Source organism: Gekko japonicus, unplaced genomic scaffold (assembly GCF_001447785.1).
Source record: "Gekko japonicus isolate JY-2015 unplaced genomic scaffold, Gekko_japonicus_V1.1 scaffold1791, whole genome shotgun sequence".
In the NCBI taxonomy this organism is placed as follows: domain Eukaryota; kingdom Metazoa; phylum Chordata; class Lepidosauria; order Squamata; family Gekkonidae; genus Gekko; species Gekko japonicus.
The window spans coordinates 208,505-222,676 of record NW_015161456.1 but is presented as its reverse complement, the minus strand read 5'-3'; the positions used below and the strand labels follow the sequence as shown (position 1 = coordinate 222,676).

The 14,172-nt window shown below is 42.9% G+C and overlaps 1 protein-coding gene across 1 annotated transcript in view; it reads right to left on the bottom strand.

Moving 5' to 3' along the window:
- The window catches only part of LOC107125643 (kalirin), a gene marked incomplete at both ends in the record, with an annotated part of 264,080 nt that overhangs the window by 96,657 nt on the left and 153,251 nt on the right, over nucleotides 1-14,172 (bottom strand). Inside the window, one exon of the mRNA XM_015429084.1 lies at nucleotides 11,721-11,912. Within this exon, the coding sequence (XP_015284570.1) occupies nucleotides 11,721-11,912 (192 nt within the window). The remainder of the gene's footprint in view (nucleotides 1-11,720; nucleotides 11,913-14,172) is intronic.

Below are 14,172 nucleotides of genomic sequence, written 5' to 3'. Positions count from 1 at the left end.
AAGGTGAGTATAGCACAGCCCAGAAACATCTCAGAGAGCCAGTTTGGTGCAGTGGTTAAGTAAAAATAGGTAAAGGTTCCCTTGCTCGAAAGCCAGTCGAGTCCGACTCTAGGATTGCGGTGCTCATCTCTGTTTCAAAGCTGAAGAGCCAGCGCTGTCCGAAGATGTTTCCGTGGTCATGTGGCCGGCATGACTAAACACCAAGGCGCGCGGAATGCTGTTACCTTCCCACCGAAGTGGTACCTATTTATCTACTTGCAATTTCTTGCTTTCGAACTGCTAGGTTGGCAGGAGCTGGAACTAGAGACGGGAGCTCACTCCGTCATGCGGCACCCGGGTCTCGAACTGCTTAACTACCGACCTTCCACAGCCTGCAGTTCAGCGTCTTAACCACTTGAGCCACCGCAGCTCCAGTGGTTAAGTACATGGACTCTAATCTGGGAGAACCGGGTTTGATTCCCCACTCCTCTACTTGCACCTGGCTGGATGACCTTGGGCAAGCTGTAGTTCTGATAAGAGCTGTCCTTGAAAAAGAGCAGCTTCTGTCAGAGTTCTCTCAGCCCCACCTACCTCACAGGGTGTCTGTTGTGGGGAGGGGAAGGGGAGAGTTGTAAGCCGCTCTGAGACTCCTGAGTGAAGGGTGGGGTATAAATCCAATCTCCTCCTCCTCCTCATTTTGCACATATTTCCAGAATGGGCTCAGAGCTTTTCAAGTAGGTTTTGGTTCAGCTCCAACATGTAGCAAGTCCAAAAACTGCACTCTGCATGGGGTGGAGGACTGCCACGCCCCTACATGGTGACTTGAGTATTATCGCAAGAAATATAGGAACTAGATACTATTCATCCTTAAAGCTTATACATTTGGTTATTTCTGTTTATTTATTAAAATATTTATACGTCACCCTGCCGTGTGGTTCAAGGAAGCTTACAATAATAGTTTAAACCCATTTTCAGTTAAGACCAGAATAAAACAACAAACCCCAAATCTCTCCCTCCCTCCTCCCTTTAAAGAGTCCTGCCATTCAAACCTCCTCAAAAACCCTGGCAAATAACAAGCCCTTGCGGTGCCTCCTGAAGATCTCCAAGGAGGGAGCTCCCCTCAGTCTTCAAAGAGCCCATTCCAGAGAGCAGAAGCCTTGATGGGAAAGGCCTGGGCCCTCATCGAGGCCAGACAAGCCAATCTAAGCGGTGGGATAGTCAACGATGGTTTGCCTGCAGACCCTAGTCGGAGCACAGGGACATGTGAAATGAGACAGTCCTTCAAATATGTGGTTCCCAGACCACGAAGGGTCAAAGTTAAGATGACTCTGATGCTTTGTAAAAGGAAGATCTGTAATTAGAATCCCTGCCCATGCAATGACTAAAATCTGAAGATGTAGTTCTGTAGAGGCCAGATTAATACAACCAAGAATAATATCTTCTCAGAATAAATGTCTAAGTTGGCTATACTCAGGATGTAAAAGCCCAAGGACATCTGTGTGGGGATTTCATTACCCCTCCATCCCATGCTATGTTGGCTGGTATTGCTAAATAGTCAGATACTCATAAACTGTGGCCCCACTACTTTTTCGAATGATAAAAAGCACTGTCCCGTTTTAAATACTCTTAATTTGTCTGTAACTATGTATCTGGAACTGATTAAAAGCAAACACAGTCCAGGAAAAGTCAAATCCTGTGCTTATTTACAGATCAAGGACAAAGTTGGGTGAAAATAATCAGTGTCAGAATTATTAGTCCAGACTTCAACCGGTGTAAATTGATAGTATAATGTGCATCTCTAGCAGATGCAGGACTCTGCACTAAAAGCAAGTGATTTATTACACCCTCTGGAAGGAACCATGAAGTTTTCTCTGTGTTGAAACATTCCACAAAACCCCAGTCAAGAGATGTAGGACCTGCATAGATGTAGGACCTGCATAGTCAAGAGATGTAGGACCTGCATAGTCAAGAGATGTAGGACCTGCATAGTCAAGAGATGTAGGACCTGCATAGCACTAGGGCTCTGAAAAAGTGACTCTGCATAACTCAAGATGCTACTCTTAGAATCCTGGCAGATTGGATGCTTCACAAGTCTCTGACACAGAGCTTAGTCTCCAATTTTGGCAGACAACTGAAATTTTTTTAGCATAGGAGTAGTATAGCATTATGTTGCAGTATAGAGCTGTCTGTCGCAGGTATACAGGTTGCCACTGCTCAACTGTGATCCCAGTCACACCAGCGAGATAATCCGGGGGCGAAGCGAGGTTTTTTGCTCCAGAGCACATTGAAGCGGGGTATTGTGATCAGACGTTTTCCCCGAGCCTCCGTGCACATGCCCTCAGCCGTGATCACACGTTGATGGTAAAGCGTGGCAAAGAAGCGACGCAGTTCAGCTGTATGCGTTTGTATGCATGTACAGTTCCGCATTTGTGCGCACACCACCGGATGCAATGGGATACCAGCACTTACCGTGATCTGACGCCCGCCTGGGCCCTGCGTTTCCTGGAAACTAGTGCACTTTCCCCGGTATCTTTTAAATCCGCTTCTTCAGCCAGGCGATCTGGGTTGCTGATGGGGGCGGGATACTTGCCAGATGTTTTCATGTGATCATGCCCGTAAAATCCATCCGGCATTTGTCCCTATCGCGCGGCTAATTCTGCGTGTGACCGGACCCCATATATATCAATTCATTTTAAATAGCAACCCATTTAGAACGGGCTGTTTACTACAATTCAAGAAGAGTTTGAAATGGCTAGGAAGCTACTTTGAAATGGTCTTGTGCAAGTACAAACCTGAATGACTGCCTCCCACCATACGAGCCCAGACAAACCATCAGATCCTCAAAACAAGCTTTTCTCTCTCTTCTGCTTCCTTAAAGGAGGCAAGATATCTGACCGTCAGGGCAATGGTGTTATCTGTGGCGGCCTCATGAAGTAAGGGATGTCTCTTCTCCCATTCAGTTCAAATGGCAGTGTAAAGCTATCTTATCCAGGCAAGCTTTTTTCTGACTTGGTTTATATTGTGTTAGTGTTGTGATACATCAGGTTTCTGGTTGGTTTTTAATCTGTTTTTATTGTTTGTTGTTGTTCAGTCGTACAGTCGAGTCCGACTCTTCGCGACCCCATGGATCATCTCCCGCCAGGCCCTCCTGTCTTCCGCCGTCCTCCGAAGTTGGCTCAATTTCATGTTCGTTGCATCTTTGACACTGTCTAACCATCTCATCCTTTGCCGTCCCCGTCTTCTTTGACCTTCAATCTTTCCAAGCATTAGGGTCTTCTCCAGTGAGTGCTCCCTTCTCATTTGGTGGCCAAAGTATTTGAGCTTCAGTTTCATTATCTGGCCTTCCAGGGAACAGTCAGGGTTGATTTCTTTGAGGATTGACTGATTTGTTCTTCTTGCAGTCCAAGGGACTCTCAAGAGTCTTCTCCAGCACCATAGTTCAAAAGAATCTATTCTTCGGCGCTCGGCCTTCCTTATAGTCCAACTCTCGCAGCCATACATGACTACTGGGATGTAGCTGTTAGCATATAGTACTGAAAGCAACTGCAAGTATGTAACCTTTTATTTTAGTTTATTTTATTTCTTTTATCCAAAGTACTATACCCATGTTTTATTTTGTTTTATAGTAAAGATATTTTTCTTTTACTAAGTGTGTGCTCTTGTGTTTGCAATACGACCATCGATACTGAATCAAAGAATCCCAACATAGTGCCCAACAGAAAGGCTACAGAGCCTGAGATTTTTCAGTTTGGAAAAGAGACTACTAAGCAGGGACGTGATAGAGGTTTATAAAATTATACACCAGGTAGAGAGAGTGGACAAAGATAACTTCTTCTCCCAATCCCAAAACACAAGAACTTGGGGGCATCCAATGAAGTCGATGGGCAGTAGATTCAGGATAGATTCAGGAAAGGGAAAAAAAAAAAGGAAAGGAAATACTTCTTTAAATAACTAATTATTCTTTTACTTTAAAAATACTACAGGGACCCATCCTGCTCAAGAACTAGCACATGGAGAGCAGGGACTCCTGTTTCCCTGTCTGTGCCATTTCTCAAGAACTCAAATGTCTCAGGGGTTTGGCCTCTTAAAAAAAATAGCTGGGAGGTGGGGGAGAGGAGCCTTTCCTCCCATCTGCACCATGGCATTTTTAAAGCAAGAGAATCCCTACAGTAAAATGGCTACGGCATCCTCAGACTGTCCCCAGGGATGCCATATGGTTTAGTTGTGCCCATAGATGGCTTTAAAGGGGATTAGACAGATAGATGGAGGATAGGTCTATCAGTGGCTACAAGCTATGGTGACTTAAGGGAACTTTCACATTCAGAGGCAGTAAATCTTTGAATCCCAGTGCCAGGAGGCAACATCAGGAGAAGGCCTCATCTTATTTGCCCTGTTGTTGAACCTCCAGAGGAACTGGTTGGCCACTGCGTGAGACAGGATGCTGGACTTGAGGGACCACTGAGCTCTTCTTATGTTCTTCAAATAAAATACAAGTAGAAAAGAACCTGTGTAGTATATTGCAACTTATCATGGGAATTTTTCTTAGGCAACTGGCAAATGAGACCATTTCCGCATTGGTTCAATCCTGTTGAGAAACAGGTTTTCTTCCTGCTTCCCCACAGCATCACGAAACGTTTGTGCACTCCCATGCATCTGAGACTCCCATGGCCTTTCTCTGATCTTCTTCAAACATGCTTTGCTCCATAGTTTTGGGAGAGATCACAGTAAAGCCTGGATGACTGCTATGTGGGTGGGAAAATGTGGGATGGAGAAAATGAGGCAGGGAAACTGCAGGGAAACCTGTATGTGGAACCCCTGTTGCTGCTGCACTTTATACGCAATCAGGGCTATTTTGGGGCAGGAACGCACAGGAACGGAGTTCCAGCTGGGTTCAGAGTTGGCCACGCCCACTACAGCCAAAACCTCTGCGTGTGTGGCTACAGAGGGAAGGTCTGGAGAGTGACCCCCCGGGCGACTCCGGGGCAGGAGGGCCGGGGGACCCCTGGAAGGATCAGGGGCCCTCCCCGGCCTGTCCAAGGGCCGGCTTGCCTGGGCTCCCCACAGCCGTGGGGTGCCCGGGCAAGCCAAGGGAAGGCATGGGGTGTGGCCTAATATGCTAATGAGCTGTACTGTCAGGGGTGTGTCCTAATATGCTAATTAGTTTCTGCTGTTGGGTGTGGCCTATTATGCTAATGCCTGCTGGGCTTTTTCTACAAAAAAAGCCCTGTATGCAATTATACCAGCAACAGCAAAACTACACAGGTCCCTCCACGTGTGGAAACCACCTGAGAAGAGTTACAACTTATATGGGCTGTCTGTGCATGCAACACTTTTGTACAATTGTCTCTTTAAATGTTCATTCGCTAAATTTATAAGAGTATGGGCTCATAAGTATACTGACTCCCAAAGAATTCCAACCCCTTTCTCATCTTTTTATTTTGAAAATCACAGATGGAGGTATTCAGTAGGAGTTTAGTAGCATTTTAGGTTCTTCTGGATGAGAGCATCATGTACTGCTAGAAGACACTTTCCCAGTCTCTTAATTTCTTGAACTAAATCTTATTTTTAGATAACAAGTAATCCACCACCCCCAAAAAAGGTCTAGGGGCCAATAAGTCACACTGTACTATGCAGCTATCCTGGGCTCATAATTACTAGAAACATTTTCATTTTCCACTCAGAGGAAATAATCAACATGATGGGAACAGGAAAAAGTACTGGCCAAATTTAAGGCCAATGTGAAGTCACAGATGTAAAGATTATTTATGCTATGTAGAGAGTGACCTGGTCCATGGAGTCGCAAAGAGTCGGACTCGACTGTGTGACTGAACAACAACAAGCGAGTGAATAATGAAACACTGCACAATCCCTCTCTTTTTATAGGAATTGAAGAGTCACCTACTGATAGAGATGTGAAGGCCCAGAAAAATTCAGAAAAAACCCAGTTTTTTCTCTTTTTTTCCTGAAGCCTTTTTTCTTTTTTTCCGAAAAATTGGAAAAATTGAAAAAAGAAAAAAAACATTTTATTTTAACATGATGAATAAAATATTTTAAGACAAGGTGTTCAAATATTTTCCAAATCATTTCTAAAAAATATGTATGGTATCAGATTTATCTAATTTCTGTGCACTGAAGGCAAGCAAGTCCTAGGTTACAAACTGAACTCTCCAATGGATGATGATAATAATAATAATAATAATAATAATAATAATAATAATCTTTCAATTTATTGATCGCTCAATCCTATGAATAATTGTTACTTCTGGATTTTTAAAAATTATTTTGTGGAGGTTTTTTGTTTTCCACATAAACTAGCAAATAGTTCAGGAGACTGTTGCTCCATTTGTTACAATTACAAATAAATATTATTTAAAAAGTAAATTCTGTTTGTAATAACTGTTTGGATACACTATATTTTTAATATACTAGTTGTGATAATTTCATGCCAAGTAAAATTGTCCATAGTCATGTTTTATGTTCCTAAAGTAACAGAATGACTTTCAATCTGGAAAAGAAAAAAGAAGTGCTAATGTAGCATTTTTTTTCAATTTTTCCGAAAATTCATGTTTTCCCCCAGAAAAAAAAAGGAAAAAAACGAGGGTTTTTTCTGAGCTTCAAAATTTCTGGAAATTTTACATCTCTACCTACTGATAATAATGGGCTCCAATAAACTGAAGTAATTACTCTCCCCCCACTCACATTACCAGAGTAAATCCCCTGGAGCAAACATGAACCTGGATCAACAGAGAGATAAAGTTGTTTGCGCCATTATTCATTACAACGAGGGATTGAGTAACTTCATTCAATGCTATCTGTACAGTGTCCAGATGCCACAAGTTGATAGCTGATAATCAGTCAAATATGGAATTATTTCCATCCTATTCCTTACAGAGATATGAAATTGAAAAAGTTATTTCTTTCACCAGGTTTTTTTTTGGTAAGAGAGTGTGAAGATTTTTGAGCCAGACATACTTCTTTCTCAGGCACAAGGACAAGATAGTTACATTATCAGACATTAACGGCAAAAACAAGTGTTTTTTATTAGGTACCTGGAAGGCCACAATACGTAGTTAGTAATCCCGCTATGAACATTTGGGGCAAAACCAAGAATAATAAGAAACACGAGGCTGCTAGTAAAAACAGCAACCTTGTTTTGTGCTCCCTCCTTCCCCTTTGTAATGTCTAGTACAATTTACCCCATGGTTTGCTGTTAGGGCATCCACTCCGGTGTTTTAGATAACAAGTAATCCACCATGCGTGACCTGGTCCATGGAGTCGCAAAGAGTCGGAGATAGAGATGTGCCGCGTGACAGAGTGAGCTCCCGTCTCTAGTTCCACCTCCTGCCAACCTAGCAGTTCGAAAGCAAGAAATTGCAAGTAGATAAATAGGTACCACTTCAGTGGGAAGGTAACAGCGTTCCGTGTGCCTTGGTGTTTAGTCATGCCGGCCACATGATCACGGAAATGTCTTCGGACAGTGCTGGCTCTTCGGCTTTGAAATGGAGATGAGCCCTGCAACCCTAGAGTCGGACTCGACTGGCTTTCGAGCAAGGGAACTTTTTTTGCTGTTATCTAGCTGTGTATTTCCATAGGCCCACAGCCAGCAGCTAGTTATGTGGGAACACACACATGATGACACTAGATTCAGGTGGTGCCACTGGACTCAAACTTTGTTACGATGATACTAGGATACTATACTAGATATCATGGGGGGGGGAGGGAACGACTTGACAGCGAGCTGCTTGTTTCAGTGACAGCCCTACATTTCTTAAAACATTTAGATGCTCCCTGAACATGAAAATACATTTTCCAGCTATGAGTGTTATGTATGTGCATACATACAGTAAGCTTCAACCAAGGGCTGGTATCGTGAAATGCACGTTCTGATTGGCTACTCTGCGTAGTAGACCAATCAGAACCAAAGGCAGGTTATGGAGGGAATGAATATCATTGGTCGTTACGCGAGAGTTATGATTGGTCATTAACTCACTAGGGGGCATGGCTTTACAAGCCCGGAAAGTTTAAAAGAGAGCTCCTTGCTCTATTTGGCTGTTGTTGTTTTGTCTGATTCCAATCAAGCTGAATTTTTGGACTACATTCTTACGCAAGATTGCCAACCACATAACCCTCTGTATTATACCTTGATTTTTTTCTTAATGGCAGTCTTTTATGCTAAATATTACCTTCTCGTCCATTCTTTCATTTTTGTAAATCTGTGTCTGATTGTGGAACTCTCTGATACCATTCATATCTAATATACGTAAATCTATCAAACATCAAGCACGGTCTACTGCTAGATGGTGCGAAAAGGCCTAATCAAATGTTTTTAAAGTTAGTGCTCATTCAGGAACAAAAATTGTAATTGTGAGTTTGACAAATGAACATGATTCAACTTATGTATGTGCGCTATGATTTACAAATGTACTGTTTGATCTTCAATAAAGTTTATAAAATCTAAAAAAAAAACCTGAATTCACTTGTTAAGAGCTGACTGATGTCTCATACTTAACAGAGTGACATGGTGAATGAGGAGTTAGGTCTACTCAGGCTCTGATCCAACTTGGGCTAGTGGGCAGAGCAACTAGCATCAGAAGCAGAGTCCTGATCAATGTTCCCTCTAAGCTGTGGAGTCTTGTGAGCAAAAATTCTACTTTGTGAGCTACTGACATTAAAGTTGTGAGCGAGCGATTTGGCTACTGCATAAAGTAGTTTGCTCTGGAGCCATCATTCCTGAGCGAAGACAGAAATCTGTGAGCTGGAGGCTAAAAAACTGTGAGCTAGCTCACACTAACTCAGCTTAGGGGGAACACTGGTCCTGATCACAGCGGGGTGCAGCGTCGGGATGGGGAAGAGCAGAACCTTCTGCCTGCAACATATCCTTTGACTCGCGAGTATTTAGGGATGCTTTGACAACATGTTATTTTATGCAGCATGCTGGGCACAGATGCCCTGACATTTCTGGGAACAGCACATTCTCGAGCAAATGTATTGCTCCTCTTCCCCCCCTCCCCCCAATGATCCTAAGAGTGGGAGTAATTTTCATTTCACTGCTCTGTCACCACTACCTTGTCTATTAAATGATTTTCCCTCCGCTTGAGTTTGTTTGCAATCTCTAAACTGTCATGCTTTACCTATTATCTTACTTATCTCTGTTACATGCGCATGAGAGGGGGGGAAAACATTATAGAGGGGAAAGAAAGAGCCCCTCAGAAGAGACAAGACTGTGCTGGAACAGCAGAAGGATGAGACATGTGCACATCCCCAAAGAACAATTATGAGCACACAGGTATACTTCACCACACATTCAAATTGCAGGGGGTCTAAACAGGGCTATTTTTGGGCTGGAACGCACAGGAACGGAGTTCCAAATGGCTCCCGAGTTGGCCACACTCAGCAGCAACTCATTAGCATAATAGGCCACACCCAACAGCAGAAACTCATTAGGATTGGCTACATTAGGGGTGTGTGGCCTAACATGCAACATGTTCCTGCTACAACATGTTTCTGCTACAAAAAAGCCCTGGGTTTGACAACAAGCAAGGTAAACAGAATAACAAGCAAAAGGTGGGTGTGGCTGGATAGCCACACTTCTGGTAACATGGGGGTGTGGCCTAATGTGGTAATGAGCTGTGCTGTCAGGGGTATGGCCCAATATGCCTAATGTGCTAATGAGCTGTGCTGTCAGGGGCGTGGCCTAATATGCTAATAGGTTCCTGCTCTTGGGTGTGGCCTATTATGCTAATGAGTTCCTGCTGGGCTTTTTCTACAAAAAGAGCCCTGGGTCTAAATCTTATTTAATGGTAAACCTACCACAATGCAAGAGTTATTAAGTACCCTGGTAATCTGAGTACATGGGCAGGCCCTTTGACGCCAACACAGAAATACTTGATTAATTACATGAATGCACACTTTCCCACCCTGCTTCATCCACAGCTGAAAGTCCTTCACGCCTTGCAAGGCTCTAAGGGGAAAGAAGTATGTACTGCAGACCATCTCCTTTAACTTAATTTATCTATGACCGAAGTCATTTGTTTGCTCAGGCTCCCCTAACGCTGCAGAATCTTGTTACGAATTACTTTTTTGTAGTACATAATTCAGCTAATACTGGCAAAGCCTTCAGCTTCTGAGGGTTTCTTCATGGATCAAGGGTGCTGTGGCACACAACGCTACAGTGCATGAAAAACAGTGGTTCAGATTAGTCCTTCTTACTCACAGAGTAAAATTTATCTTCCAAAGGCACACACTGCTGAGTAGCCAGTGGTCAAAAGAGGGGGGAAAAGTGAAGTATGCTTTAATTACAACCCCGGGAGCCACCAGTTCCAACGCCCTGCCCTCTCTGCCTCTCCTGTGAGAGCTCCTTATCTTTGAACATTTTTCACTTAGACTAAAACAGCATATAGTCTGGGGTCCTAACGGACAGTACAGTCCTAAACAGACACCCTTTCAAGTCCATTGACTTCAGTGGACTTAGAAGGGTGTAAATGTTTAGGCTACCACTGTGAGTCACTGAAAGCCATGCAGGGCACACTTGGGACAGGCCAGAAATTAATATCAACTCCAGGTATAAGATGGTTTTTGCTTTAGGAACATAGAAATGGTATGTTGGAAGTGTAAAAAAGCAGAAGGTTCCTTTTACCACATGTGGTGGACTTGTGATAAAGCTGTGAACTTTTGGATGGAGGTTCATGATGAAATGCAGAAAAATTTGAAATGTACTTTTAAAAAAGAACCAGAAATATTACTTTTGGGCCTTAAAATGGAAGAAGTGAATGTAGCAAAGAGAACATTGTTATGGTATTTGATCACAACGTCCAGAATGACCAATGCTCAATGCTGGAAGCAAGAAAAAATACCCGAATTATGGGAATGGATAAAGAAGTTACTTTTCATGGCAGAAATGGATAAAATGACAAGAAAGTTAAATAACAAAGAAGATGAGGAATTTTTCACAGATTGGAAGGACTTTAAAGACTATATTGAGAAATACTGGGATGTCAAAAATAATTTGTTTTGCTTTAATAATTACTAAGAATAGACTATAGATATGTCAGAATGAAACGGATATAGAATAGGTTACCTATAAGGTTGAAAATTAAGAAAAAAGTAACAAAAGAAAATGTGAACTTTAAGTATGTTAAAGAGAAGGGAAAAGAATAAGACAACGAGACATGGTGGGAGTGGGAGCGCTGCGGGAAGCCTGAATCAGGGAAGGGACGGTGATTTGGAAAAGGGATGTATTCAAAACTTAATATTGGACATGTTGTTATATCCTGATAATAAAATTGTGTTTTACCTGAGGAACATAGAAATGGTAAAACTAACTGATGTTTCATTAAAATGGACGTCTTCAAAAGAACATTCATCACAGACGATCATCCCATTTGTTTGATATTCTTTTAAACCACTCAAATACACCATCATAATGATTAATGCTACACTGTCCCTATGCAATTATTATGAACACAGTGCACCTTGCTGTTCTGACTGCTGTACAATTTACATGATCTTACAATTATACATTCCTTCACTGTTAAGGCATGCAGATCAAATGAGGAGACGGTTTGACATTTGCTGTCTGAAAGACCTAACATACAGGTTGTTCATGTCTTCAGAGCTTTTATGCTGTACATTTCACACGCAATCCAATGCTTTCGGCAACTTAAAACTGTTAGACATGTTGTAGCCTTTGTGACACGGGACTCAATATCAACGAAAATTCCACTGCTCCACAAACATCTTACCTCTTTAGTGTGAGTGTGGAAGGAGACAGACATGTCTAAAAGAAGTTTTCTCTGTTCTACTCTTCTGACAAAGTCCTGAATCCTCACTTCAAGATGCCGCGCTGCCTTGTAGATCTCTTCAGGGTCACACTCTCCAGTTTGAGCCAACTGCTCTGCAGCTTCCAGTAGCTTGTCTGCATTAGTGTAGGTATTCTACCAGCAAAGAGAGGAAGGAACAAATCATAAGTAACATAAACTGCAGTAATTGAACTTCTAGGAGTAGAGTTTACAATATTAAAGGTGGGGAAGCCAGCGTTTCAAAACAACAGCAGTTATTCCAACGGAGGCTCTCTGCCAAAGGCATTCACAAAACCTCCACATAGACTAATCTCCAAAAAGGCATGAAATAGTTTTTCATTTGAAACGCACCCCTCCCCAGCTTGCTTGTCTGACAGATTAAGAAGGCTGAGCACTGGCTTATTTCCGTGATCCCTGGAATCCCTCAAAGATGCCGTAAAGAAGCAAATCAGAGTTTAACCACTTCAGAGACAGAAGCTGTCTCCGGGGAGATATTTCACAATGTGTTTTTCTTATGGAGAAGCATTGACGGCTAGCACGTTGCAACAAGTAAATCATAGACACTGGGAACACTACCCCTGCAGAAAGTAATGATATTTCCCCCCACTGGCTTTTGTTTATTTGTTAGGGAAGTCATCGACCAGTGAGATTCTGGACCTATCCAAAGCAGATGCAAACATTTATTTCTCATGGCAAGCGACAGGGCTTAACAGGCTTTCCTGTTTGCTAGATTATTTCCTCTGCATATATCCAAGGCACACACAGAAGCTCTGAGATGCACAAAAAGCTACATGACGCATGCATCTCCACTGTGTCTGTGTGATGCTAAAAGGAATGTGGCCATGCCTGTATGCTTAGAGCTGTGCGTTCATCATAGCTACATAAAGTTCTGTAGTGCAGTCAAAAATATGTAAAATTACTTCTACAGTATGCATTTCTGTACTTTATTTATTTAACTGCTGCTACCCTGATTTTTGCCCTGACCTGAATAGCCCGGGCGAGCTTGATCTCATCAGATCTCGGAAGCTAAGCAGGGCCAGCCATGGGCCAGAACCTTGGTATGAGACCTCCAAAGAATACCAGGATCATGACACGGAGGCAGGCAATGGCAAACCACCTCTGAACGTCTCTTGCCTTGAAAACCCTACAAGGTTGCCTTACATCAGATATGACTTGAAGGGAGGGCTATTTTGGGGCAGGAACGCACAGGAACGGAGTTCCAGCTGGCTCCCAAGTTGGCCACGCCCAGTAGGAACTCATTAGCATAATAGGCCACACAGACCAGCAGAAACTCATTAGGATTGGCTACATTAAGGGTGTGTGGCCTAACATGCAAAGGAGTTCCTGCTACAAAAAAAAGCCCTGGGTTTTGACAACAAACAAGGTAAACAGAATAAGAAGCAAAAGGTGGGTGTGGCTGGATGACCACACTTCTGGTAATATGGGGGTGTGGCCTAATGTGGTAATGAGCTGTGCTGTCAGGGGTGTGGCCCAATATGCTAATGAGTTCCTGTTGTTGGGTGTGGCCTATTATGCTGATGAGTTCCTGCTGGGCTTTTTCTACAAAAAGAGCCCTGCTTGAAGGCAAAAAACCAACAACAACAACAAAAAGGCAAAAAACCTCCCTGGCTTTTGGCACAAATGTCTCCCCCAGGCAGCTTACAATACAGAAAGCCATCACTGCAAAACACTAAACTAAAACATTGAAATAAAATAACATGGTAAAGGGCGGCAGAAAATCAAAACTCAGTAAAACCTAATTGAGGCAGCAAGCTAATCTTGAGGCGAGCAGAACCGACGGCTAGGTGAAATAAGTATGTTTTGGCAGTCTCCCTAAAAGACTTCGAAAGACTAAAAGACTTCCTAAATAATGTCAGAGACATCAGACAAGGCTGTCGGAGGACAGCATTCCAAATAATATTGGCGTTGCAACACAAGAGGCCTTGTCATATAGACACCCAGTACATTTGGCCAATGACATTGAGGGCTATAAACGGTTATAGTTTGGTGTAGTGGTGAAGTGCGTGGATGTAAGCAAAATAGACTTGGCAACCCTAGACAGCACACTCTTGGCCTGATGTCGTTTTTTGGTTTCTTTTTCTCCCACTTCTGCCCCAAGCAGCAGCAGGGTTGCTGGTGGGAGGTCTCCCACCATAGCAGGAGACCTAGCAATCCTGAACATGCCCCTCCGTGGGCAGGCTCCCATCTTGCATCACCATATTGTCCAGGCAAGCCTCTTACTACAGAGGCAGTAAAGCAAAACACAAAAAGGAAACTCTGCAAAAATTGCTGCAGTTTATATCACAAAAGTCTATATCTCCATGTAATGCCGAAAGTCCATTTGTTTTTTTTCCCAGACATACAATCAAAGAAGTCTTCACAAAGTAATGATGAC